Here is a 26,117-nt window from a genome sequence, read left to right as displayed (position 1 = left end):
CTCCCCCTTTTAGACTGTGAGCCCACTGTTGGGTAGGGACCGTCTCTATATGTTGCCAACTTGGACTTCCCAAGTGCTTAGTACAGTGCTCTGCACACAGTAAGTGCTCAATAAATACGATTGAATGAATGAATGGATGAAAGTGGGACAACCTGATTACCTTGTATCTACCCCCTCACTTAGAACAGTGTTTGGCACATACTAAACACTTACCAAATACCATTATTATTATTATTATTATTATTATTATTATTATTATTATAGTAAGCTCTATAAGCTCATTGTGGGCAGGGAATGTGTCTGTTATATTATTATAACTATACTCTCCCAAGCACTTAGTACATTGCTTTGCACACAGTAAGAGCTCATTTACTATGACTGACTGGCGTACAACAAATACCATTAAAAAAGGAAGGGGGGTGGGGGATTAATAATAATAATAATGGCATTTATTAAGCGCTTACTATGTGCAAAGCACTGTTCTAAGCACTGGATTAGCACAGGACCCCAGGGCAAAGGCAGGCATGGAGACCCTCAGGGCAGGGCAGGCATGGAGGCCAGACAGATAGGGAGAGCATGCCAGGGAGCAGCTGTGGGGGCAGAACGGACAGAAATCAATCAATCAATCGTATTTATTGAGCACTTACTGTGTGCAGAGCACTGTACTAAGCGCTTGGGAAGTACAAGTTGGCAACATATAGAGACAGTCCCTACCCAACAGTGGGCTCACAGTCTAAAAGAAATGCTAGTGGGAACTCTGTAACTCATAATCCCCGACAAACAGCCATCCTCCAGGGCCAGGGCCCTGTCTGCCAACAGCCCTGCAACTAGCAACATCGAGACATTACTGTCGCAGCGAACACACGGCCCAGTGCAACCTACAGGATCGGGGGATGCAACCGTGACTCTGGGTAGGGGAAGAGAAAGAGGTGGGCACAGGGATGGAAGATAGGGAGGGAAAACCAAGAGAGAAGACAGAGGAGGGGAGACAAGGTGAAAGGTATTTTATTTATTTTTATTTTTATGGTATTTGTTAAGCGCTTACTATGTGCCATGCACTCCTGGGGCAGATACAAGATGTTCAGGTTGGACACAGTCCCTGCTCCACATAGTGCTCAAAATCTTAGGCGAGAGAAAGAAAGAAAGGAAGGAAGGAAGGAAGGAAGGAAGGAAGGAAGGAAGGAAGGAAGGAAGGAAGGAAGGAAGGAAGGAAGGAAGGAAGGAAGGAAGGAAGGAAGGAAGGAAGGAAGGAAGGAAGGAAGAAAGAAAGAAAGAAAGAAAGAAAGAAAGAAAGAAAGAAAGAAAGAAAGAAAGAAAGAAAGAAAGAAAGAAAGAAAGAAAGAAAGAAAGAAAGAAAGAAAGAAAGAAAGAAAGAAAGAAAGAAAGAAAAAGAAAGAAAGAAGGAAGGAAGGAAGGAAGGAAGGAAGGAAGGAAGGAAGGAAGGAAGGAAGGAAGGAAGGAAGGAAGGAAGGAAGGAGAAAGAAGAAAGAAGAAAGAAAGAAAGAAAGAAAGAAAGAAAGGGGGGAGAGAGGGAGAGAGAGAGAGAGAGAGAGAGAGAGAGAGAGAGAGAGAGAGAGAGAGAGAGAGAGAGAGAAGGGAAGAACCAAGAGAAGAGAAAGAAGAGACAAGGTGAAAGGTATTTTATTTACTTATTTTTACTTTTATGGTATTTGTTAAGCACTTACTATATGCCAGGCACTGTTCTAAGCGCTGGGGTAGATACAAGATACTCAGGTTGGACATAGTCACTGTGCCACGTGGGGCTCACAATCTTAGGCAAGGTGGGGGGAGTGCCCATTGTAGGCAGGGATTGTCTCTTTTGCTCAATTGTGCTTCCCAAGTGCTTAATAAATACTATTGAATGAATGAATGAAGGGTGGAGGGGAAAGGGAGAGGTGGAGAAGGGGAGAGAGAGAGAAGGGGGAGGGAGAGAGGGGGAAAGGGACAAAAAGAGGGGGAGAGAGAGGGGCAGAGATGGCGAGGGAATCTCTGGACACATCAGGGAGAGACCAGCCAATTCTCCCCCTTCATCTGATCCAGCAGGTCAGGTCAGGGGGCCTTGTGGAATCCCTAGAATCTCTGTGCCATTTCACTGTGCAGGAAAAGAGCCAGGATCCTGAAGCTAAGAATGTGGATGGAATGTGGCCTGTGGCCACAAAGGAACCTCAAATGTTTCCCCTCACATCTTATATTATTTCTAGTCTTCCTGACACTTAAAAAAAAAATGGTATTTGTTGAGAACTTATTCTGTGCCAGGCACTGTACTAAGCGCTGGGGTAGAAGAAAGATGATCAGGTTGGACACGTTCCATATCCCACAGGGGGTTCACAGTCTTAATCCCTCTTTTACAGATGTGGGAACTGAGGCACCCAGAAGTAGTCACTTGCCCATATCATTCTGCAGACAAGTGGCGAAGCAGGATTAGAACCCAGGTCCTCTAACTGCCAGGCCCATGCTCTTTTCCCTTAGTCATTAGGAGTTATGTAAGTAGTGACGGCTGTACACATTGTCCTCTGGGGTTGCATTAGGGGCCAAAGAGTAAACGGCATCAGGTGCTGCAAACACGGCAGCACAACAAAGGAAGGTCTGTGCTGCACACACAACAGCACAACAAAAGCGGGTGTGTGGGGGGTGGGTGTGTGCACAGAAAGGCTAGGACCGTGGGTTACACACTGGCCTTTCTGTGTCTGATCTGTTTTTCTTCTATTTACCCCAGTGCTTGGCACACAAGAAGCCAACAGTGGTGCGGCCTAGGGAAAAGGACAAGGGTTCTAATCCTGCCTCTGCCACTTGCCTGCAGTACACTAAGTCACTTCACTTAGTGAACAGGCGGCATGGCTCAGTGGGAAGAGCCCGGGCTTTGGAGTCAGAGGTCATGGGTTCAAATCCCGGCTCCGCCAATTGCCAGCTGTGTGACTTTGGGCAAGTCACTTCCCTTCTCTGGGCCTCAGTTCCCTCATCTGTAAAATGGGGATGAAGACTGTGAGCCCCACATGGGACAACCTGATCACCTTGCAACCTCCCCAGCGCTTAGAACAGTGCTTTGTACATAGTAAGTGCTTAATAAATGCCATTATTATCATTATTATTATTATTATTCACTTATCTGGGCCTCAGTTTGCACATCTGCAAAATGGGGGTTCTCTCTCGATAATAGTGAGCCCAGGTACGAGGCTGTGTCTGACCTGATTATCTTGTCTACCCCAGCACCCAGCACCAAGCAAGCACTTAACAAATGTCACAACCATTATGATTATTATTAGTAGTAATAATAATAACGGTATTTGTTAAGTGCTTACTATGTGCCAAGCACTGTTCTAAGCGCTGGGAAGATACAAGGTAATCAGGTTGTCCCACGTGGGGCTCACAGTCTTAATCCCCATTTTACAGATGAGGTAACTGAAGCACAGAGAAGTGAAGTGGCTTGCCCAAGGTCACACAGCAGACAAGTGGCAGAGCCAGGATTAGAACCCACGTCCTCTGACTCCCAAGCCCGGGCTCTTCCCACTAAGTAATGCTGCTTCTCTAAGAAACAAGAGACAGTCCCTACCTAACAACGGGCTCACAGTCTAGAAGGGGTGAGACAGACAACAAAACAAAACAAGTAGACAGGCGTCAATACCATCAGAATAGATAAATATAATAATAATAATAATAATAATAATAATGGTGGCATGTGTTAAGTGCTTACTATGTGCAAAGCACTGTTCTAAGCACTGGGGAGGTTACAAGGTGATCAGGATGTCCCACGGGGGGCTCACAGTCTTCATCCCCATTTTACAGATGAAGGAACTGAAGTACAGCGAAGTGAAGTGGCTTGCCCAAGGTCACACAGCAGACAGTGGCGGATTAGAACCCACATCCTCTGACTCCCAAGCCCGGGCTCTTCCCACTAAGTAACGCTGCTTCTCTAAGAAGAGAGAGACAGTCCCTACCCAACAACGGGCTCACAGTCTAGAAGGGGCAAGACAGACAACAAAACAAAACAAGTAGACAGGCATCAATACCATCAGAATAGATAAATATAATTATAATAATAATAATAATAATAATAATAATAATGGTGGCATTTATTAAGTGCTTACTATGTGCAAAGCACTGTTCCAACTGCTGGGGATGTTACAAAGTGATCAGGTTGTCCCACAGGGGGCTCACAGTCTTAATCCCCATTTTACAGATGAGGTAACAGAGATGCAGAGAAGTGAAGTGACTTGCCCAAAGCCACACAGCTGACAATTGGTGGAACCGGGATTTGAACCCTTGACCTCTGACCTGACCTCTGATTCTTTCCACTGAGCCACGCTACTTCTCTTTATATATTTTAATGAGAACTTGTACTTCCCAAGCCCTTAGTACAGTGTTCTGCACACAGTAAGCACTCAATACGATTGAATGAATGAAATTTAGCTATATATACATCATTAATCAAATAAATAGAGTAATAAATATGTACAAAAATACACAAGTGCTGTGGGGAGGGGATTAAGACTGTGAGCCCCATGTGGGACAACCTGATCACCTTGTATCCCCTCTAGCGCTTTTAGAATCAATCAATCAATCATATTTACTGAGCGCTTACTGTGTGCAGAGCACTGTACTAAGCGCTTGGGAAGTACAAGTTGGCAACATATAGAGACAGTCCCTACCCAACAGTGGGCTCACAGTCTAAAAGGGGGAGAACAGTGCTTGGCACGTAGTAAGCAGCGTGGCTCAGTGGAAAGAGCCCGGGCTTTGGAGTCGGAGGTCATGGGTTCAAATCCCAGCTCTGCCAATTGTCAGCTGGGTGACTCTGGGCAAGTCACTTCACTTCCCCCATCTGTAAAATGGGGATGAAGACTGGGAGCCCCCCGGGGGACAACCTGATCAACTTGTGGTCTCCCCAGGGCTTAGAACAGTGCTTTGCATATAGTAAGCGCTTAACAAATACCAAAATTATTATTATTAACAAATACCATTATTATTATTATTATTATTATTATTAAGAAGTGCTGAAATCAGGCCACCGTTAAGGAAGTCCGTCGTCTACTCGGTTTAGTCCCAGCATTCCCGACGTTGCACTCACCCTGGCCCTTGTGGTTGACTTCCTTGGCGGCGATGACTTTGTTGATGACCGTCTGCAGGAAGTCGCTCTCCCCGGCCACCCTGGGTGAGAAACGGGGCGACAGGTTGTGCAGCTGCTTGGGTCCGACGGCCTGCACCAATGCCAGCCTGGGGGAGGCACGGGACGACCCACGGCACGGAAACACGGGGAGGGGGACCCGGGAGAGCGGGTCGGAGAGTCGGGGGCGGAGGGGCAGTTGTTAGTGGGGACGAGACAGGAGGGGAGGAGAGGTCACGGGAGAGACACGCAAGAGGGTCACTGATGGGGAAACGGCAGAACCGCTCCACGGAAGTCAACTGTTGCCAACTTGTACTTCCCAAGAGCTTAGTACAGTGCTCTGCACACAGTAAGCGCTCAATAAATACGATTGATTGATTGATTGATTGAGTCCCTCTTCCCCGTGGCCACGGAGGCCGGACGACAGCCCACATTCTCTTGGGAACTGGAAGGATGCCCTCTGCCCTTCCGGCATCGTAGGAGGCCCGTCGCAGAACGAGGTCCGATGGCTCGGCTGGGAAAATCCGGCCGGGGCCTCCCTGGGTTCCTTAGGGCCCGAGGAAGGAAACCTACTGAGGCTCAGTGGGGAAACCAGCCACGGCTCAAGGGGAGCTACCTCAGCCGGGAAATCCGTCACAGCTGGAGGGGAAACACCTCAGCAGGAAAACCCACCACGGCTCCAATGGAGGCGCTTCAGCCAGAAATCCCACTACAGCTCGAGGGGAAATGTCTGAGCCAGGAAATCCACAGGGGCTGGAGAGGAGACGCCTCACCCGGGAAGCCCATCACGGCTCAAGGGGAGAACCCCGAGCCGGGAAACTCGCCACGGTTCAAGGGGGGATGCCTCAGCGGGGACACCCGCCACAACTTGAGGGGAGACACCACCGTCGGGAAGCCCGCCACCGCTCGAAGGGAGATGCCTCAGCGGGGAAACCCACCGTGGCTCGAGAGGAGACGTCTCAACCGGGAAACCCGCCACGGCCCAGCGAATAAGTCCCCAAAAGGCCAGTGAATTCTCCAGTGATAATATGACAATGACAATATGACACTACGGCTCAAGGGGAGATACCTCAAGGGTCACCTCGACCCTTGGTTTGGTTTGAAAAATCAGTCCTTGGCACATCACTTGGAGTAGTCCCTGCCTCCAGGCAGAACCACCTCTAAATCATTCCAGACAAACTTGCCTTTATTTATCGGGAAAAGTTTCGAGGGGAATGCTTTCCAAGGTTTGCAATTCCTCCAAATAGCCCTTCTCAGGCTGTTCGGCTGAAGGTTGCGCTCAGGCTAAAGGTTGCACTCCTTCGCGTAGGCCTCGGGATCACCGCCATTAAAGCCCTCTTTACCCTTCCAGCACAAAAACTCCGATCAGAAGGGCCCTAACAGTCCAAATTCTCCCTGTAATCCAGTTTCCCAAGTTTCCCACGGTGACTCAATAAAGTACAAATAATAATAATAATGGTGATGGTATTTGTTAAGCGCTTACTATGTGCCGAGCACTGTTCTAAGCGCTGGGGTAGACACAAGGTAATCAGGTTGTCCCACGTGGGGCTCACAGTCAATCCCCATTTTACAGGTGAGGTAACTGAGGCACAGAGAAGTGAAGTGACTTGTCCAAAGTCACACAACAGACAAGTGGCGGATCCAGGATTAGGACTCATGTCTCCCAAGCCTGTGCTCTTTCCACTAAGCCACGCTGCTTTTCCAATAATGACAATAATGATAACTGGAGTATTTGCTAAGCGCTTACTATGTGGTAAAAACTTTAGAAGACACAAGATCATGGGGTTGGACCTAATCCCTGTCCCACTTTTGCTCACTGTCCAATGGGAAGAGAGAATAGACTGTGCGCCCGTTGTTGGGTAGGGACCGTCTCTATAACGCTGCCAACTTGTACTTGTATATATGTATATATGTTTGTACATATTTATTACTCTATTTATTTATTTATTTTACTTGTACATATCTATTCTATTTATTTTATTTTGTTAGTATGTTTGGTTTTGTTTTCTGTCTCCCCCTTTTAGACTGTGAGCCCACTGTTGGGTAGGGACTGTCTCTATATGTTGCCAACTTGGACTTCCCAAGCGCTTAGTACAGTGCTCTGCATATAGTAAGCACTCAATAAATATGATTGATTGATTGGTTGTACTTCCCAAGCGCTTAGTACAGTGCTCTGCACACAGTAAGCGCTCAATAAATATGATTCAGTGAATAAACAGGCACTGAATGCCCATTTTACAGATGAGAAACCTGAGGCCCAGAGAAGTCAAGTGACATGCCCAAGGGCACAGCAGGCAGGTGGCAGAGTCAGGATTGGAACCCAAAATCCTCCAGAGCATTGAGGGCTGGGCCTGGAAGCCCGCCAGGCTCTACATGACCCCCTTCCGTCCCCGAAGCTCAGGATAAGACAGAAGACTGTGAGCAAACTATTGGGTAGGGACTGTCTCTATATGTTGCCAACTTGTACTTCCCAAGCGCTTAGTACAGTGCTCTGCACACAGTAAGCGCTCAATAAATACGATTGATGATGATGATGAACACTCCTCTGAGACACACACACACACAGAAAGAGAGAAAAAGAGAGAGAGAGAGAGAGAGAGAGAGAGAGAGAGAGAGAGAGAGAGAGAGAGAGAGAAAGAGAGAGAGAGAGAGAGAGAGAATCCCTGCCGGCCTCTGCCTTCTCCAGAGCATGGAATAATAATAATGATAATAATAATAATAGTAATGGCATTTATTAAGTGCTTACTACGTGCAAAGCACTGTTCTAAGCGCTGGGGAGGTTACAAGGTGATCAGGTTGTCCCACGGGGGGCTCACAGTCTTAATCCCCATTTGACAGATGAGGGAACTGAGGCACAGAGAAGTTAAGTGACTTGCCCAAAGGCATACAGCTGACAACTGGCGGAGCTGGGCTTTGAAACCCTGACCTCTGACTCCAAAGCCCGTGCTCTTTCCCCTGAGCCACGCTGCTTCTCCATAATAATTGTGATATTTGTTAAGCACTTACCATGGGCCAGTCACTGCTTGAAGCTCTGGGGTGGATACAAGCTAATCATTCATTCATTCATTCATTCAATCGTATTTATTGAGCGCTTACTATGTGCAGAGCACTGGACTAAGCACTTGGGAAGTACAAGTCGGCGACATATAGAACAGTGCTTTGCACATCGTAAGCGCTTAACAAATCCCATCATCATCATATAGAGACGGTCCCTACCCAACAACGGGCTCACAGTGTAGAAGGGGGAGACAGACAACAAAACAAAACATGCGGACAGGTGTCAAGTCGTCAGAATAAATAGAATTAAAGCTTAGTGCTTAGGACAGTGCATTGCATCATAGCAAAGCAACGTGACCTAGAGGACTTGAGAGCCAGGAAAATTGGCTTCTGATCCCAATTCCACTGAGCCACGTGAGAAGCAGCGTAGCTCCGTGGAAAGAGCACAAGCTTTGAAGTCAGAGGTCAGAGGTTCAAATCCCGGCTCCACCAACTGTCAGCTGTGTGACTTGGGGCAAGTTATTTCACTTCTCTGGGCCTCAGTGCCCTCATCTGTTAAATGGGGATTAAGACTGTGAGCCTGATCACCTCCCCAGCGCTTAGAACAGTGCTTTGCACATAGTAAGTGCTTAATAAATGCCATTATTATTATTATTCTGGCTTCGCCACTTGTCCGCTGTGTGACCTTGAGCAAGTCATTTGACTCCTCTTGGCCTCTGTTTCTTCAGCTGCAAAATGGGTATTCAAACCCCGTTCTTCCTCCCCCTTAGATCATGAGCCCCATGGAGGAAAAGGACTGAGTCCAACCTGATGATCTTGCATCTACCTTGGTGCTTAGCACAGCTTGGCGTGAATACGCATTTAAGAAGCAGCATGGCGTTGTGAACAGGGCACAGGCCTGAGAGCCAGAAGGTTGTGGGTTCTAATCCCACTCCACAACTTTTTTTTTTTAATATTTGTTAAGCACTTACTATGTGCAAAGCACGAAGCGTTGGAGAGGTTACAAGGTGATCAGCTTGTCCCACGTGGGGCTCACAGTCTTCATCCCCATTTCACAGATGAGGTAACTGAGGCCCAGAGAAGTTAAGTGACTTGTCCAAAGTCACACAGCTGACAATTGGCGGAGTCGGAATTTGAACCCGTGACCTCTGACTCCAAAGCCCGGGCTCTTCCCACGGAGCCACGCTGCTTCTCTAACTTGTCTGCAGTGTGACCTTGGGCAAGTCACTTCACTTCTCTGTACCTCAGTTCCCTCATCTGTAAAATGAGGATTGAGACTGTGAGCCCCACAGGGGACCGGGACTGTGTCCAACCTGATTTGTTCGTATCCGCACCCCCCCAGCGCTTAGAGCAGTGCCTGGCACACAGTAAGAGCTTAAAAAATACCACAATTATTTATTATTAGTAAATAACACCATTATCCTTATTATTGATTTTGGTGCCCCAGTAAGGACAAGTCCTCCCACTGGGTCACAAAGCCGAACCTGGGGCAAGCTATGCTAAGATTCTGTCTGAATCAATCAATCAGTCGTATTTATTAAGCGCTTACTGTGTGCAGAGCACTGTACTAAGCGCTTGGGAAGTACAAGCTGGCAACCTATAGAGACGGTCCCTGCCCAACAGTGGGCTCACAGTCTAGAAGAAAAATCAGATGGTCCGTCCGGGGATCGAACCCGCGACCTCGGCATTATTAGCACCACGCTCTAACCAAGTGAGCTAACCGGCCCAGTCTGAACATCTCTTCCACTTGGGACTGGGCTATTCCATAACACAAAATCCCAGGAAAACGCAGAAAACGGGGCGGACCAAGCCCACCCCGTCAAACCCACCGGACCACCGCCTCAATTACCCGAGGAGGAACCGATGTCTCAACCCGGCCCCTCCCGCCAGCTGGGAGGTAGCGGTTCTCCACTGGGCAGGAAGACGGGCCCTTCCGTCCTTTCCCGACCCCACGCTCCTCTGGACTTACGGCTGAAAGGGAATAAAATGCTGCTTGTCCTCGTCATCCACTTTGCCGTTAATTATATCGGTCACGTCCATCACTGAAATGGAGATGAGAGAAAGGGGGTCGATCAGGGGGAGTTGTTTCCACCAGCCAGCTTGCTCGCGGTTACCAGAAAACAGAAGGGTTGGCCGAGGGTTGGGAAGCAGCGTGGCTCAGTGGAAAGAGCCCGGACTTTGGAGTCAGAGGACATGGGTTCAAATCCCACCTCGGCCACTTAGCTGTGTGACTTTGGGCAAGTCACTTAACTTCTCTGGGCCTCAGTTCCCTCATCTGTCAAATGGGGATGAAGACTGTGAGCCCCACGTGGGACAACCTGATCACCTTGTAACCTCCCCAGCGCTTAGAACAGTGCTTTGCACATAGTAAGCGCTTAATAAATGCCATTATAAAAAAAAAAGAGGGGCAGGGACATCTGTTTCACGGGGAAACGAGCCCAGCCTTTCCCACGGGAGCAGCATGACCTAATGGTTAAAGCACGGGCTCAGAGGGACCTGGGTTCTAATCCCAGCTCCGCCGTTTCCCCGCTGTGTGACTGCGGACAAGTCACTTCTTTTCTTTTTTTAAAAGGCATTTTCTTTTAAAACGGTATTTGTTCGGCGCTTCCTATGTGCCGGGCACTGTACTAAGCTCTGGGGCAGATACAAGGTAAGAGGGTTCGACACAGCCCATGTCCCACGTGGTGCTCACAGCCTTAATCCCCATTTTCCAGATGAGGTAACTGAGGCACAGAGAAGTGAAGTGGCGTGCCCAAGGTCACGCAGCAAACCAGCGGCAGAGGTGGGATTAGAACCCAGGTCCTTCTGTCTCCCAGGCATGTGCTAAAACCATTTACCTCATCTGTATGGGGTAGATTGTGAGCCCGTTCTTGGGTAGGGACCATCTCTACTGTTGCCAACTTGTACTTCCCAAGCGCTTATTACAGTGCTCTGCACACAGTAAGTGCTCAATAAATACAATTGAATGAATCTGTAAATCAATCAACCAATCCATCAATCAATGGTATTTATTGAGGGCTTACTGTGTGCAGAGTGGGTAGACCCATTCTCTGCCCACGACAAGCTCAGTCTAGAGGGGGAGATGATAATAATAATAATAATGGTATTTGTTAAGCACTTACTATGTGCCAAGCACTGTTCTAAGCACTGGGGTAGATACGAGGTAATCAGGTTGTCCCTGTCTTAATCTCCATTTTACAGATAAGGTAACTGAGACACAGAGAACTGAAGTGGCTTGCCCAAGGTCACACAGCAGACAAGTGGAGGAGACGGGATTAGAACCCAAGCCCTCTGGCTCCCAAGCCGGGGCTCTTTCCACTATGCCATGCTGCTTCTCAAGCCACGCTACTTAAGACAGCACCTGTATATATGTATATATGTTTGTGCATATTTGTTACTCTATTTATTTATTTATGTATTTTACTTGTACATATCTATTCTATTTATTTTATTTTGTTAGTATGTTTGGTTTTGTTCTCTGTCTCCCCCTTTTAGACTGTGAGCCCACTGTTGGGTAGGGACTGTCTCTATATGTTGCCAACTTGTACTTTCCAAGCGCTTAGTACAGTGATCTGCACACAGTAAGTGCTCAATAAATACGATTGATGATGATGATGATGATGAAGACTGTGAGCTCCATGTGGGACAGTGACTGTGGCCAAATTTATTAGCTGGTATCTACCCCAGTGCTTAGAACACTGTCTGGCACATAGTAAGTGCTTAATACGTAGCATAACAGTGGGACTGTGAGCCCACTGTTGGGTAGGGACTGTCTCTATATGTTGCCAACTTGTACTTCCCAAGAGCTTAGTACAGTGCTCTGCACATGGTAAGCGCTCAATAAATATAATTGATTGATTGATTGATTGATAACAGCAACAAAAAGCACAGTACTTGTCTGGACCACAACCCAGGGCTAAACTACAATAATGATGGCATTTATTAAGCGCTTACTATGTGCAAATCACTGTTCTAAGTGCTGGGGAGGTTACAAGGTGATCAGGTTGTCCCACCGGGGGCTCACAGTCTTAATCTCCATTTTCCAGATGGGGGAACTGAGGCACAGAGAAGTTAAATGACTTGCCCAAAGTCACACAGCTGACAGTTGGCGGAGCCAGGATTTGAACCCATGACCTCTGACTCCAAAGCCCGGGCTCTCTGCCACACTGCTTCTCTGTACAGATGCCCCAGAATTGGATTGGACCTGGTCTAAGCCATCCACCAGATTCATGGGGCTTTATTCATTCATTCATTCAATCGTATTTATTGAGCGCTTACTGTGTGCACAGCACTGTACTAAGCGCTTGGGAAGCACAAGTCGGCAACAATAAAGACGGTCCCTACCCACCAACGGGCTCACAGTCTAGAAGGGGGAGATAGACAACAAGACAAAACATGTAGACAGGTGTCAAAACCGTCAGAATAAATAGAAATCAAAGTCGGGTTATTTTTTTTTAATTTTAGGATTAACAGAACATAATTAAAATGTGCGAAAGCAACCAGTGCTCATCACTAGATGCCTTAAATCTAGAAAGGAAACAATTGTTTAGGTCAGACCTCTAATTCGATTCAACAATGGTACTGATCGAACGCCTACTCTGGGCCAAGCACTATGCTAAGCACTGGTCAGTTATTATCATTAATGCTATTATTATGGTATTTGTTAATCGCTTATCAAGTGACAAGCACAATTCTAAGCACTGGCATAGGTGCAAGTTCCTTAGGTTGCCCACAGTCCCTAATAATAATAATAATAATGGCATTTACTAAGCGCTTACTATGTGCAAAGCACCGTTCTAAGCCCTGGGGAGGTTACAAGGTGATCAGGTTGTCCCACGGGGGGGCTCACAATCTTAATCCCCATTTTGCAGATGAGGGAACTGAGGCCCGGAGAAGTGACGTGACTTGCCCAAAGTCACACAGCTGACAATTGGCGGAGCCGGGATTTGAACCCATGACCTCTGACTCCAAAGCCCGGGCTCTTTCCACAGAGCCACGCTGCTTCTCCCTGTCCCACATGGGAATCCCAGTCTAAATAGTACATATCCTGTACATATCTATTCTATTTATTTTATTTTATGTTTGGTTTTGTTCTTTGTCTCCGCGCTCTAGACTGTGAGCCCGCTGTTGGGTAGGGACTGTCTCTATGTATTGCCGACTTGTACTTCCCAAGCGCTTACTACAGTGCTCTGCACACAGTAAGCGCTCAATAAATACGATTGATTGATTGATTGATTAAATAGGAGGGAGAACAAGAATTGAATCCCCATTGAGGGAACTGAGACACAGAGAAGTGACTTGTTTAAAGTCACACAGCAGGCCGGTGGCAGTGCCAGGATTAGAATTAGGTCCTCTGACCCTCAGGCCCAAGCTCTTTCGACTAGGCTATGCTGCTTCTCTGGGCCAAGCATGACGCTAAACGCTGTGGTAGAGACAGTTAGATATACTTTGGGCTTGGCACAAAGTAAGCGCTTAAATACCACAATTGCTATTATTATTACTGAAGGAAGCCCCAAGTGCTTAGCACAATGCTTTTCACTGGGTTGACTCCCCGTGTGAAGAGCACTGTACTGGGTGCCGATTCTTGCAAATAAGAATAATAATAATCGTTGAATTTGTTAAGCGCTATGTGCCAGGCACTGTTCTAAGTGCTGGGGTGGATACTAGCAAACTAGGTTGAGGAGTCCCCGCGCTATGGGGGGCTCCCAGTCTTAATCTCCATCAATCAATCAATCATATTTATTGAGCACTTACTGTGTGCAGAGCACTGTACTAAGCGCTTGGGAAGTCCAAGTTGGCAACATATAGAGACAGTCCCTACCCAACAGTGGGCTCACAGTCTAAAAAGGGGGAGACAGAGAACAAAACCAAAACATACTAACAAAATAAAATAAATAGAATAGATATGTACAAGTAAAATAAATAGAGTAATAAATATGTACAAACATATATACATATATACAGGTGCTGTGGGGAAGGGAAGGAGGTAAGATGGGGGGGATGGAGAGGGGGACATCTGTAAAATCTTTACATCTGTAAAATCTCCATTTTACAGATGAGGTAACTGAGGCCCAGAGAAGTGAAGTGCCTTCCCCAAGGTCACACAGCGGACACTTGGAAGGGCCGGGATTAGAGCCCAGGTCCTTCTGGCTCCCAGGACGGGGTCCTACCCACTGGGCCGCGCTGGTTTGGTTTGTGCAGAACGGTGCATCGTCCGGGCAGCGGCGAAGATACCAGAAATATTCCGGATTTTTAGCTGGGGCCCTCACTGATGGCTTAGAGATCCCTCCTCTCCTCCGTCGGCGTTCCGGCCCAGCCGAAGCCGACCGCTCCGCGCAGACGCCCCGAGGCCAGAGTAATTCCAGGCGGCCACTGCCCGCCCCCCCCCACTTTTCTCCAAGAAGCGGCCACTCCACGGTCCTCCCTGAGTCTTCCACCCACTCCGGCCCAGGACATGGGGCAGCGAGCGGTGTCCAGGAGAAGCTGACCGACTGAACACCACCTCCCTCCTCACCACCACCGGCCCCGGGCCACGTGAGAGCGAACGTACCGGCCACGCCGAAGGGCCGGCGCAGGCCTGAGGTCAGCTTCCTGGTGTTGTTGTCCCTCAGCTCCATGCGGCCGACGCGCACGATCTGACAGACGAAGCTGATCCGCTCTCTCTTCAGGTCTTTGCTTCCAAGGTCCTGGAAACAGCCAGGTCCGGGAATTAATAACAATAACAATAATGATGGCATTTGTTAAGCGCTTACTATGTGCAAAGCACTGTTCTAAGCGCTGGGGGGGATACAGTGTGATCAAGTTGTCCCATGTGGGGCTCACAGTCTTAATCCCCATTTTTACCGATGAGGTAACTGAGGCTCAGAGAAGTTAAGTGACTTGCCCAAGGTCACACGGCAGACTTGTGGTGGAGCCAGGATTCGAACCCATGACCTCTGACTCCAAAGCCCGGGCTCTTTCCACTGAGCCACGCTGCTTCTCTGAATTACTCACAGGCGCTGTTCACCCACGCTCACCAGTGCTCACGGCCGCTCACTTTCAGGTTTATATTGTCCTTTTATTGGTACGCTATAATCTCCCAAGCACTTAGTACAGTGCTTTGCACACAGTAGGTGCTCAATAAATTCATTCATTCATTCATTCATTCAATCATTCAATTTCATTCAGAAGTGAAATTATTCTTTGCAGTTCTACAGTTCCAGAGTCTTCATTGTTATTGTCTTCATCAGGAGAAGGAGAGTGGCCTAGTGGAAAGAGCGTGGGCTTGGGATTTGGAGGATCTAATAATCAGGGTGGTTCGTTCATTCATTCATTCAATCGTATTTATTGAGCGCTTACTGCAGTACTAAGCGCTTGGGAAGTCCAAGTTGGCAACATCTAGGGACGGTCCCTACCCAACAGTGGGCTCCCACAACAAGGATTGCGATAACAATGTTTCCTAGTTGTCAGCAAGGAGTGAATCCTGCTAGAGGGTCAGCTCAGAGAGAAGAGTGACCAAGTCCTCCACTTAATAATAATAATGTTGGTATTTGTTAAGTGCTTACTATGTGCCAAGCACTGTTCTAAGCGCTGAGGTAGATACATGGTAATCAGGTTGTGCCACGCGGGGCTCACAGTCTTAATCCCCATTTTACAGATGAGGTAACTGAGGCTCAGAGAAGTGAAGTGACTTGCCCAAAGTCACCCAGCAGACAAGTGGCAGAGCCGGGATTAGAATCCATGACTTCTGACTCCCAAACCCGGGCTCTTTCCACTGAGCCACGCTGCTTCTCTACTTCTATTGTCCTCCCCTCCAAGTGTTCAGCACAGGGCTCTGCACACAGTAGATTTTAAGCTCCCTAAAGACAGAGACCAGGTCTTCCTCCAATAATGATAGCATTTATTAAGCGCTTACTATGTGCAAAGCACTGTTCTAAGCGCTGGAGAGGTTACAAGGTGATCAGGTTGTCCCACGGGGGGCTCACCGTCTTAATCCCCATTTTACAGATGAGGCAACTGAGGCACAGAGAAGTTCAGTGACTTGCCCAAAGTCACACAGCTGGTAGTTGGTGAAGCCGGGATTTGAACCCATGACCTCTGACTCTAAAGCCCGGGCTCTTTCCAATGAGCCACGCTGCTTCTCTACTGTTCTCTCCCAAGCACCCAACGGTGCTCTGCAGACTGCATGCAAACTCCTTGAGGGCGGGGATTGTGTCTACAAACGCTATCGTACTGTGCAAAGCGTTCAATACATAGTAGGCATTCAGGATATGCCCTTCATCGAGTGACGAATTAAAACACAACTCAGAGGAGCTAGTTAAAGGGCAATAGCTGACTTCCACATAGGGCTCCGTGGGGGCTTGGGGAGCCCTGAGACGCCGGGTAACAGATGTGGACCTGCAAGCAGTACGGCCTAGTGGCTAGAGCCTGGGCGCCAGAAGGTTATGGGTTCTAATCCCAGCCCTGCCACTTGTCTGCTGTGTGACACTGGGCAAGTCGCTTACTCTCTGGGCCTCAGTTTCCTCATCTGTAAAATGGGAATTAGGACTGTGAACCCGATGTGGGACAGGGACTTTGTTCAACCCCATTATCTTGTATCTACCCCAGCGCTAAGAACAGTGCCTGGGATATAGTAAGCGCTTAACAAATGCCATCATTATTATCGTTGGGCAGAGCCCAGAACTGAAGACAGGAGACCCGGTTCTTTTCCCATCTTGCCACTGGGTGACCTGGGGCAAGTACCTCAACCTCTCTGGGCTTCCACTCCCTCCTCTGTCAACTGGAGAGAAAATCCCCACCTCTCCCTCTAGACTATAAGCTGATTGTGGGAAGGGAATATGTCTGTTTATCGTTGTATTGTCCATCCCAAGCGCTTAGTACAGTGCTCTGCACACAGTGAGCGCTCGATAAATACGACTGACTGACTGACTCTTATTGCCAGGGAGGCTGGCAGAGGAAATGAGCTCAAAGATATGAGAGCTCTTGGACAAATTCAAAATCACCACACGAAATCGAACAGCTGGCGACTGCGACCATCTGCCCCGCAGCCCCGCACCGAACCAAATATCTCGCCTGCCTTGACTCTGCTGTCCCGCTGCCGGGGGGCTGGGGGAAGGGGAGGGAAGCACTGAGTGCGGAGAACTGCACTGAACACTTGGCCGGAGTCCCACCCCCTCAAGGAACCGTCAATCTAATGGGGGAGACGGACAGATCCATCAGACGGAGTCGGTGGATTTGATCAGTAGTATATTCTGAGCACTCCCGTGTGCACAGCATCATAGTGAGACCCTGGGAGAGTGTGGCTGATGTAAAATAATGCTCTCACCGGTAGTTTTCAGTGGGTCTCACCAGATAATAATAATAATAATAATAATAACGATAATAATGATGGCATTTATTAAGCGCTTACTATGTGCAAAGCACTGTTCTAAGCGCTGGGGGGGATACAAGGTGATGAGGTGGGGCTCACAGTCTTCATCCCCATTTTACAGATGAGGGAACTGAGGCCCAGAGAAGTGAAGTGACTTGCCCAAAGTCACCCAGCTGACAAGTGGCGGAGCTGGGATTTGAACCCATGACCTCTGACTCCAAAGCCCGGGCTCTTTCCCACTGAGCCACGCTGCTTCTTATCTTCTCACTACCTCATCTCGGGCATCGCCCTTTTTCGGCCTGTGTGGCGGGCAGGACGATGGGAAGGGGAGATGGGCGGGACGGGGGCAGCGGCCTGGAGAGATGCCCTGGACGGCATGAGGCTGCTCGGAGCCCCATGAGGCCCCGTGGGGTCAGCAGAAGTGGTTCGTCAGGGGTCACCCGGTGCCAGCCCATTGGGAAGGTCAGAGTGGGTATCTTCTACAGTGGGGGCAGCGGGTGCCTACCCTCACCATCATTCATTCATTTATTCAATCGTATTTATTGAGTGCTTACTGTGTGCAGAGCACTTGGGAAATACAAGTCGGCAACATATAGCGACGGTCCCTACCCAACAGTGGGCTCACAGTCTAGAAAGGGGAGACAGAGAACAAAACATATTAACAAAATAAAATAAATAGAATAAATATGTACAAATAAAATTAATATCTCACTGCTCACCCCAGCCCACATAATAATAATAATAATAATGGCATTTTATAAAGCGCTTACTATGTGCAAAGCACTGTTCTAAGCGCTGAAGAGGTTACAAGGTGATCAGGTTGTCCCACGGGGGGCTCACAGTCTTAACCCCCATTTTACAGATGAGGGAACTGAGGCACAGGGAAGTGAAGTGACTCGCTCAAAGTCACACAGCTGACAAGTGGCGGAGCCAGGATTTGAACCCGTGACCTCTGACTCCAAAGCCCGGGCTCTTTCCACCGAGCCACGCTGCCCACATCCTACCTCTGGCCTGGATCTCTCTCCCCTCGTGCTATCTGACAGACGATGACATAGAGAAGCAGCATGGCCCAGTGGAAAGAGCCCAGGCTTGGGAGTCAGAGGTTATGGGTTCAAATCCCTGTGTGACTTTGGGCAAGTCACTTAACTTCTCTGGGCCTCCATTCCCTCAACTGTCAAATGGGGATGAAGACTGTGAGCCCCATGGGGGACAATCCGATCACCTTGTATCCTGGGGCAGGATATGGTCCCAACCGAAGCAGCAGGGCCTCGGAATCTTTCAGGGCTCAAAGTTTACGGGAAGACCCGGGGAGACGGGAGCAACTGGAGAAAGCCCAGGAAAATGAAACGTGTGAGGAAAAGGGAAGGCCCAGGGAGACAGGAAGGCTTGAAGAGACAGGAAGTTCCAAGGGGACGGGAATGCTTGAGGAGACAGTAAGGCTCAGGAAGACGGGAAGGTCCAGATAAATGGGAAGGTGTGACGAAAAGGGAAGGCCAGGGGAAACTGAGCCCCCCTTTTCCTCTGCTCCTCCTCCCCTCCCCATCACCCCGACTCTCTCCCTCTGCTCTACCCCCTTCCCCTCCCCACAGCACTTGTGTAGATATGTACATATATATTATTCTATTTATTTTATTAATGATGTGTATATATCTTTAATTCTATTTATCTATATTGATGCTATTGACGCCTGTTTACTTATACTTGTTTTGCTTTATTGTCTGTCTCCCCCCTTCTAGACCGTGAGCCATTGTTGGGTAGGGATTGTCTCAATTTTTTGCTGAATTGTACTTTCCAAGTGCTTAGTACAGTGCTCTACACACAGTAAGCACTCAATATATTCACTTGAATGAATAAATGCGACAGGAAGGCTTGAAGAGTCAGGAAGGCTCAGGAGAATGGAAGGTTTGGGGAGATGGGACGAACTAGGGAGATGGGAAGGTCCAAGAAAATGGAAGGCCCAGGGAGATGGGAAGATCCACAGAGAGGGGAAGGCCCAGGAAAATGGAAGCCCTGGGGAAACGGGATGGTCCAGGGAAATGGGAAGGGATGAGAAAACAGAAAGGGCCAGGAAGATGGAAATGGGAAGGCTTGAGGAGACATGAAGGCCCAGGAAGACAGGGTGACCCAAGGAGATGGGAAGGCCCATGGAGATGAGAAGGCCCAGGAAAATCGAAAGGTGTGAGGAAACGGGAAGGCCCTGGAAGGTGGGAATGTCTGGGGAAATGGGAAGGCTCGGGGAGACAGAAACAGCTCAAGAAAGGGGAAAACTTGAGGAGGCCCAGGGAGATGGAAAGGCCCAGAGAGACAGGAAGGTCTGAGAAAATGGGAAGGGCCAGGGAAACGGAAAAAACAGAGGGGCTGGAGCAGAAACTGAGGGGGATGGCAGGCTCAGGTGTGAAAGTGAGCACAGGAGGAAGCAGGGCACTGATGGTGAGGGAGAATAAAAGTGTGTCCACCCGTGGGCGCGTGGAGACGTGGGACACTGATAGTGAGTGAGAACCGGTGTGACCAAGAATGCACAGGGAGGTGGGAGATGGACGGTGTGTGAGAACCCAAATGTGGATGAAAACCCGAGTGTGAGTGAGGGAAGGTGGGAGGTTGATGGCGAGCCAGGATAGGAGTGTGAATAAGGGCGCACATGGAGGCGGGAGACGGACAGCGAGAGAGCAAGCGAGTGTCAGCACCTGCCCTAGGGGGATCTCGGAGGAGAAACGAGGGAGTCGCGGTGTGTGTGGGACCCCGGGCCCGGCCTGACTTACGGTGAACACGGCGCGGAGGTTGTGAAGACGGTCTAGATCCTTCGGGAGTCCGGAGCTCGACCAACGTACGAGGTAGTTCTCACTGGGGCCGGGGGAAAATCAAAGGGTTAACCGGCTCCAGAGCCCCTCACCCCTCACAGGACTCTGGATGCCCTGAGATGGGTCAGTGGCCACTTACAAACTCGAGCATATTTTACGAAGTCATCGACTTCTCCGATCAATCCACAGAGATTTTCATTCATTCATTCAATTCATAAAATAGTATTTATTGAGCGCTTACTGTGTGCAGAGCACTGTACTAAGCGCTTGGGAAGTACAAGTTGGCAACATATAGAGACGGTCCCTACTCAACAACGGGCTAACAGTCTAGAAGGGATGCATGAGATTTGTTGATGCATGAGATTTTGGGGTTCCACTACTGGAGTCGACCCCCCGCGCCCCTAGGTCCATTTTCCATCTGGGTGCAACCAGAAACCCTTCTAGACTGTGAGCCCGTTGTTGGGCAGGGATGGTCTCTATATGTTGCCGATCTGTACTTCCCAAGCGCTTAGTACAGTGCCCTGCACACAGTAAGCGCTCAATAAATACGATTGAATGAATGAACTGGGAAGCTGGAGGAGAAAGAATCGGGGAGGAGGGAGCACTTGAACTCTCAATTGTGTGTGACCTTGGGCAAGCCATCTAACTTCTCTGTGCCTCAGTTACCTCATCTGTAAAATGGGGATTAAGACTGTGAGCCCTACGTGGGACAACCTGATTATCTTGTATCAACCCCACTGCTTACAACAGTGCTTGGCACATAGTAAGCACTTAACAAATACAATCATTATTATTATTATCATTATTATCTATTCCATCTACCCAAGAGCTTAGTACAGTGCTTGGCACGTAATAAGCACTCATTCAGCTAACCTCATCCTACCTCACCTTACTACTCAAGAAGCACCATGGCTCAGAGGAAAGAGCCCGGGCTTTGGAGTCAGAGATCATGGGTTCAAATCCCAGCTCTGCCAATTGTCAGCTGTGTGACTTTGGGCAAGTCACTTAACTTCTCTGGGCCTCAGTTACCTCATCTTCACCTTGTAACCTCCCCAGTGCTTAGAACAGTGCTTTGCACATAATGTTTTGGAAACAGCATGGGTTTTGGAGTCAGAGATCATGGGTTCAAACCCCGCCTCCACCAACTGTCAGCTGTGTGACTTTGGGCAAGTCACTTCACTTCTCTGTGCCTCAGTTCCCTCATCTGTAAAATGGGGATTAAAACTGTGAGCCCCCCGTGGGCCAACCTGATCACCTTGTAACCTCCCCAGCGCTTAGAACAGTGCTTTGCGCATAGTAAGCACTTAAATACCATCGTTATTATTTATTATTATCTACCCGAGAGCTTAGTACAGTGCTTGGCACGTAGTAAGTACTCATTCAGCTCACCTCATCCTACCTCACCACTCCAGCCCAGCCCGCACACTCCACTCCTCTAGCCCAGTTTACTCACTGAGCCCCAATCTCGTCTATCTCAACACCAACCCCCTTTCATTCATTCGTATTTATTGAGTGCTCACTGTGTGCAGAGCACTGTACCCCCCTTCCCAGATCCTCTCCTGGCCTGGACCTCTTTCTTCCATATACACCAGACCACCATTCTCCCCACCTTCAAGGTCACGTCTTCTTCATGAGACCTTCACTGATTAAGCCCCTTTTCCCCCAGCTCATGTTCCCTTCTACGTTTCATTCATTCAATCGTATTTATTGAGCGCTTACTGTGTGCAGAGCACTGTACTAAGCGCTTGGGAAGTACAAGTTGGCAACATATAGAGACGGTCCCTACCCAACAGTGGGCTCACTGTGATCTTTGGACATTTGATATTTGCCCCACCCTTCCAGCACTTAGGTACATATCTGTTGCCAACTTGTACTTCCCAAGAGCTTAGTACAGTGCTCTGCACACAGTAAGTGCTCAATAAATACGATTGAATGAATGAATGAATCTGTAAATTCTATATTATAAATTACTTATTTATTCATATTAATGTCTGTCTCCCTCTCTAGACTGTTAAGCTCATTATGGGCAAGGAACAAGCCTGTTATTTCTGTTGTGATGTTGTGAAGCGTGATCCGCATGCTCCTACTGAGAGCTCACCTCCTCCAGGAGGCCTTCCCAAACTGAGCCCCCGCTTTTCCTCTCCTCCTCCTCATCCCCTCCGCCCTACCTCTTTCCCCTCCCCACAAAACTTGTATATATACTTGTACAGATTTATTACTCTATTTATTTTACTTGTACATATTTACTATTCTATTTATTTTGTTAATGATGTGCATATAGCTTTAATTCTATTTCTTCTGACGATTTTGACACCTGTCTACACGTTTTGTTTTGTTGCCTGTCTCCCCCTTCTAGACTGTGAGCCCGTCGTTGGGTAGGGACCGTATCTATATGTTGCCGACTTGTACTTCCCAAGTGCTTAGTACAGTCCTCTGCACACGGTAAGCGCTCAATAAATACGATTGAATGAATGAATGAATAATAAGAGCTCAAAATACAACTGATTAACAAATGAAGTGAATTGACTTGCCCAAGGTCACACAGCAGGTATGTGGCAGAGCTGGGATTAGAAACAAGAACTCTCCCAGGCTCAAGTTTTTTTCCATGAGTCCACACTGCTTTTCTACTCCAAGAAAATGTTTGGAATAACTGTCGCAAGGCCCTGCTCTCAGTGATAACTCGGAGAGCAACCACGACCATTGATATTACAATTATTATTAATTGATATTAATGTCTGTCTCCCCCTCTAGATTGTAAGTCCATTGTGGGCGGGGAATGGGCCTGTTTTATTGCTACTCTGTACTCTCCCCAGCGCTTAGTACAATGCTCTGCACAAAGTAAGAGTTCGATAGCCACGCAGCGAAGCAGTGTGGCTTAGTGGAAAGAGCATGGGCTCGGGAGTCAGAAGTCATGGGTTCTAATATTTGTACATTTGTACATATTTGTACATATTTATTACTCTATTTATTTATTTTATTTGTGCACATCTGTTCTATTTATTTTATTTTGTTAGTATGTTTGGTTTTGTTCTCTATCTTCCCCTTTTAGACTGTGAGCCCACTGTTGGGTAGGGACTGTCTCTATATGTTGCCAACTTGTACTTCCCAAGCACTTAGTACAGTGCTCTGCACACAGTAAGCACTCAATAAATACAATTGATTGATTGATTCTAATCCCGGCTCTGCCACTTAACAGCTGTGCGACTTTAGGCAAGTCACTTCACTTCTCTGTGCCTCAGTAACCTCATCTGTAAAACGGGGATTAAGACTGTGAGCTCCATGTGGGACGACCTGATTACCTTGTATCTACCCCAGAGCTTAGAACAGTGCTTTGCACATAGTAAGCACTTAACAAATACCATTATTATTATTATTAAATATGATTGACTGACACCTTGATTTTAGCTTCCGCTCTTTTTTTTGTTTTTGTTTTTTAATGGTATTTGTTAAGCACTTCTACGTGCCAGGCACTGTTCAAAGCCTTAGAGTAGATACAAAGTAATCAGGTTGAACACAGTCCCTGTACCACATGGGGCTCACAATCTTAATCCCCATTTTACAGATGAGGGAACTGAGGCATAAAGAAGTTAAGTGACTTGCCCAAGGTCGAACAGCAGTCCGCTAGACTATAAGCTCACTGTGGGCAGGAAATGTGTCTATCAATTCCGTTGCACTGGACTCTCCCCAGTGCTTAGTACAGTGCTCTGCCCATAATAAACGTTCAGTAAATATCATTGACTGAACCTCTAAAGTGTGTGTGGGATGTGAATCAAAAGATTAAAGGGCCTTTTCACTTCAGCAGATATAGCTGCAGAGCACTACCATATTTTATTTTATTTTATTTTTTTAGCAAAAGGTACCTTGTAGCCGTGGAGGAGAGGACAACGAACGCTAGGGTCACTGAAGACGCACGTGTGCACACATATAAATGACCTAATTCGTAATCTCGGATGATTGGTGCTTATTTCCACTGCAACTGGATCATGTGATTTTTCTTTATCACTGCTATTTAATGCATAGATATTCTTTGGGTCCTTTTTTGCTGTTTTTTTGTTCTGTTGTCTTTAGCTTTTTATAATAATAATAATAATGATAATGGCATTTATTAAGCACTTACTATGTGCAAAGCACTGTTCTAAGTGCTAGGGAGGTTACAAGGTGATCAGGTTGTCCCAGGGGGGCTCACAGTCTTAATCCCCATTTTTTACAGATGAGGGAACTGAGGCCCAGAGAAGTGAAGTGACTTGCCCAAAGTCACACAGCTGACAATTGGCGGAGCCGGGATTTGAACCCATGACCTCTGACTCCAAAGCTCGGGCTCTTTCCACTTAACCACGCTCCTTCTCGCTGCTTCCTTTTAAAAAAAGGAAATTGTTAAGCACGCATTCTGTGCCAGGCACTGTAATAAGTGGTGGGGTAGATATAAGATAAAAAAGATTGGAAACAGTTCCTGTTCCACGTGGGGTTCATGGTCTTTTAAAACAAAAATGGTATTTGTAAAGCGCTTACTCTGTGCCAGGCACTGAAACCAAGAGCTGGAGTAGATACAAGATAATCGGGTTTACACAGTTCCTGTCGCACATAGGGTTCAGTCTTAATCTCCATTTTACAGATGAGATAACAGGCATAGAGAAGTAAATAATAATAATAATAATAATGGCATTTATTAAGCACTTAATCATCATCATCAATCGTATTTATTGAGCGCTTACTGTGTGCAGAGCACTGTACTAAGCGCTTGGGAAGTACAAATTGGCAACATATAGAGACAGTCCCTACCCAACAGTGGGCTCACAGTCTAAAAAGGGGACTGTGCAAGGCACTGTTCTAAGCACTGGGGGTATACAAGGTGATCAGGTTGTCCCACGTGGGGCTCACAATCCTCATCCCCATTTTACAGATGAGGGAACTGAGGCCCAGAGAAGTTAAGTGACTTGCCCAAAGTCATACAGCTGACAAGTGGCAGAGCCAGGATTCGAACCCATGACCTCTGGCTCCAAAGTCCGTGCTCTTTCCACTGAGCCACGCTGCTCAGGCTCAGTGACTGGCTCGAGGCTATACGGCAGACAAGTGGAAGAGATGAGATTAGAACCCAGGTCCTCTAACACCCAGGCTCGGGCTTTCTCCACAAGGCCGTGCCACTTCTCCCACGGGGTCTTGGGAAGATGAAGGGTTCCTGAAGGCAGGGAGAGCCCGGGCTGTTCCGTTGGGAACGCTCCTTTCCCGGGGAAGCGAAAGGAGGGGCGGGGGCGGAGGAGACTGGCTGTGTGTGGAGTGAGTGTGTGACTCAGAGCGGGTGTTGGGCTGTAGGCCTTGCCCGGACGTGTGTTCACTCCAGTCGTCTCCTAACCGGGAACGGGGAACCAGGAAGCAGAGAGCAGGAGCTGGGCCAGAGGCACGATTCAACTCGTCCCGGATTTACGATTCTAGACTGCGAGCCCGTTGTTGGGTAGGGACTGCCTCTATCTGTTGCCGACTTGTACTTTCCAAGTGCTTAGTACAGTGCTCTGCACACAATAAGCACTCAATAAATACGATTGAATGAATGACTTACGTGCTTAGTACAGTGCCCTACACACAGTAAGCGCTCAGTAAATACGATTGAATGAATGACAAGTGCTTAGTACAGTGCTCTGCACACAGTAAGCACTCAATAAATACGATTGAATGAAACTCGTTCAGGCAGAGATGACCGACAACCACCGACCAGTCTGTCCCGACTCCCCGGACGGCTCCCATCCGACAATGCGGAACTCTCCCGGGACATAGAGGGATATGAGGAACCCTGCGTCTTCACTCCATCCACCCCATCCCTTCCCCAGGATGACTCCCGCCCAATGCAGCGGGACACAGAGAGACATGAGGGCCCCCACAT

The 26,117-nt window shown here is 48.0% G+C and overlaps 1 protein-coding gene across 3 annotated transcripts in view; it reads right to left on the bottom strand.

Moving 5' to 3' along the window:
* Window positions 1-26,117, bottom strand: part of DOCK1 (dedicator of cytokinesis 1) — a 552,732-nt gene that overhangs the window by 452,047 nt on the left and 74,568 nt on the right. For 2 of the 3 annotated variants that reach the window (XM_038743481.1, XM_038743483.1), the window contains exons 9-12: window positions 20,204-20,285; window positions 14,646-14,781; window positions 10,065-10,137; window positions 5,063-5,208 (exon numbers count right to left, since the gene is read on the bottom strand). In XM_038743481.1, coding sequence (XP_038599409.1) covers window positions 5,063-5,208; window positions 10,065-10,137; window positions 14,646-14,781; window positions 20,204-20,285 — 437 coding nt within the window. The remainder of the gene's footprint in view (window positions 1-5,062; window positions 5,209-10,064; window positions 10,138-14,645; window positions 14,782-20,203; window positions 20,286-26,117) is intronic. The other variant, XM_038743482.1, reaches the window with a different exon arrangement.

The sequence above is a fragment of the Tachyglossus aculeatus genome, chromosome 3 (assembly GCF_015852505.1).
Source record: "Tachyglossus aculeatus isolate mTacAcu1 chromosome 3, mTacAcu1.pri, whole genome shotgun sequence".
NCBI lineage: Eukaryota > Metazoa > Chordata > Mammalia > Monotremata > Tachyglossidae > Tachyglossus > Tachyglossus aculeatus.
This window is presented reverse-complemented; position numbering and strand designations above follow the sequence as displayed.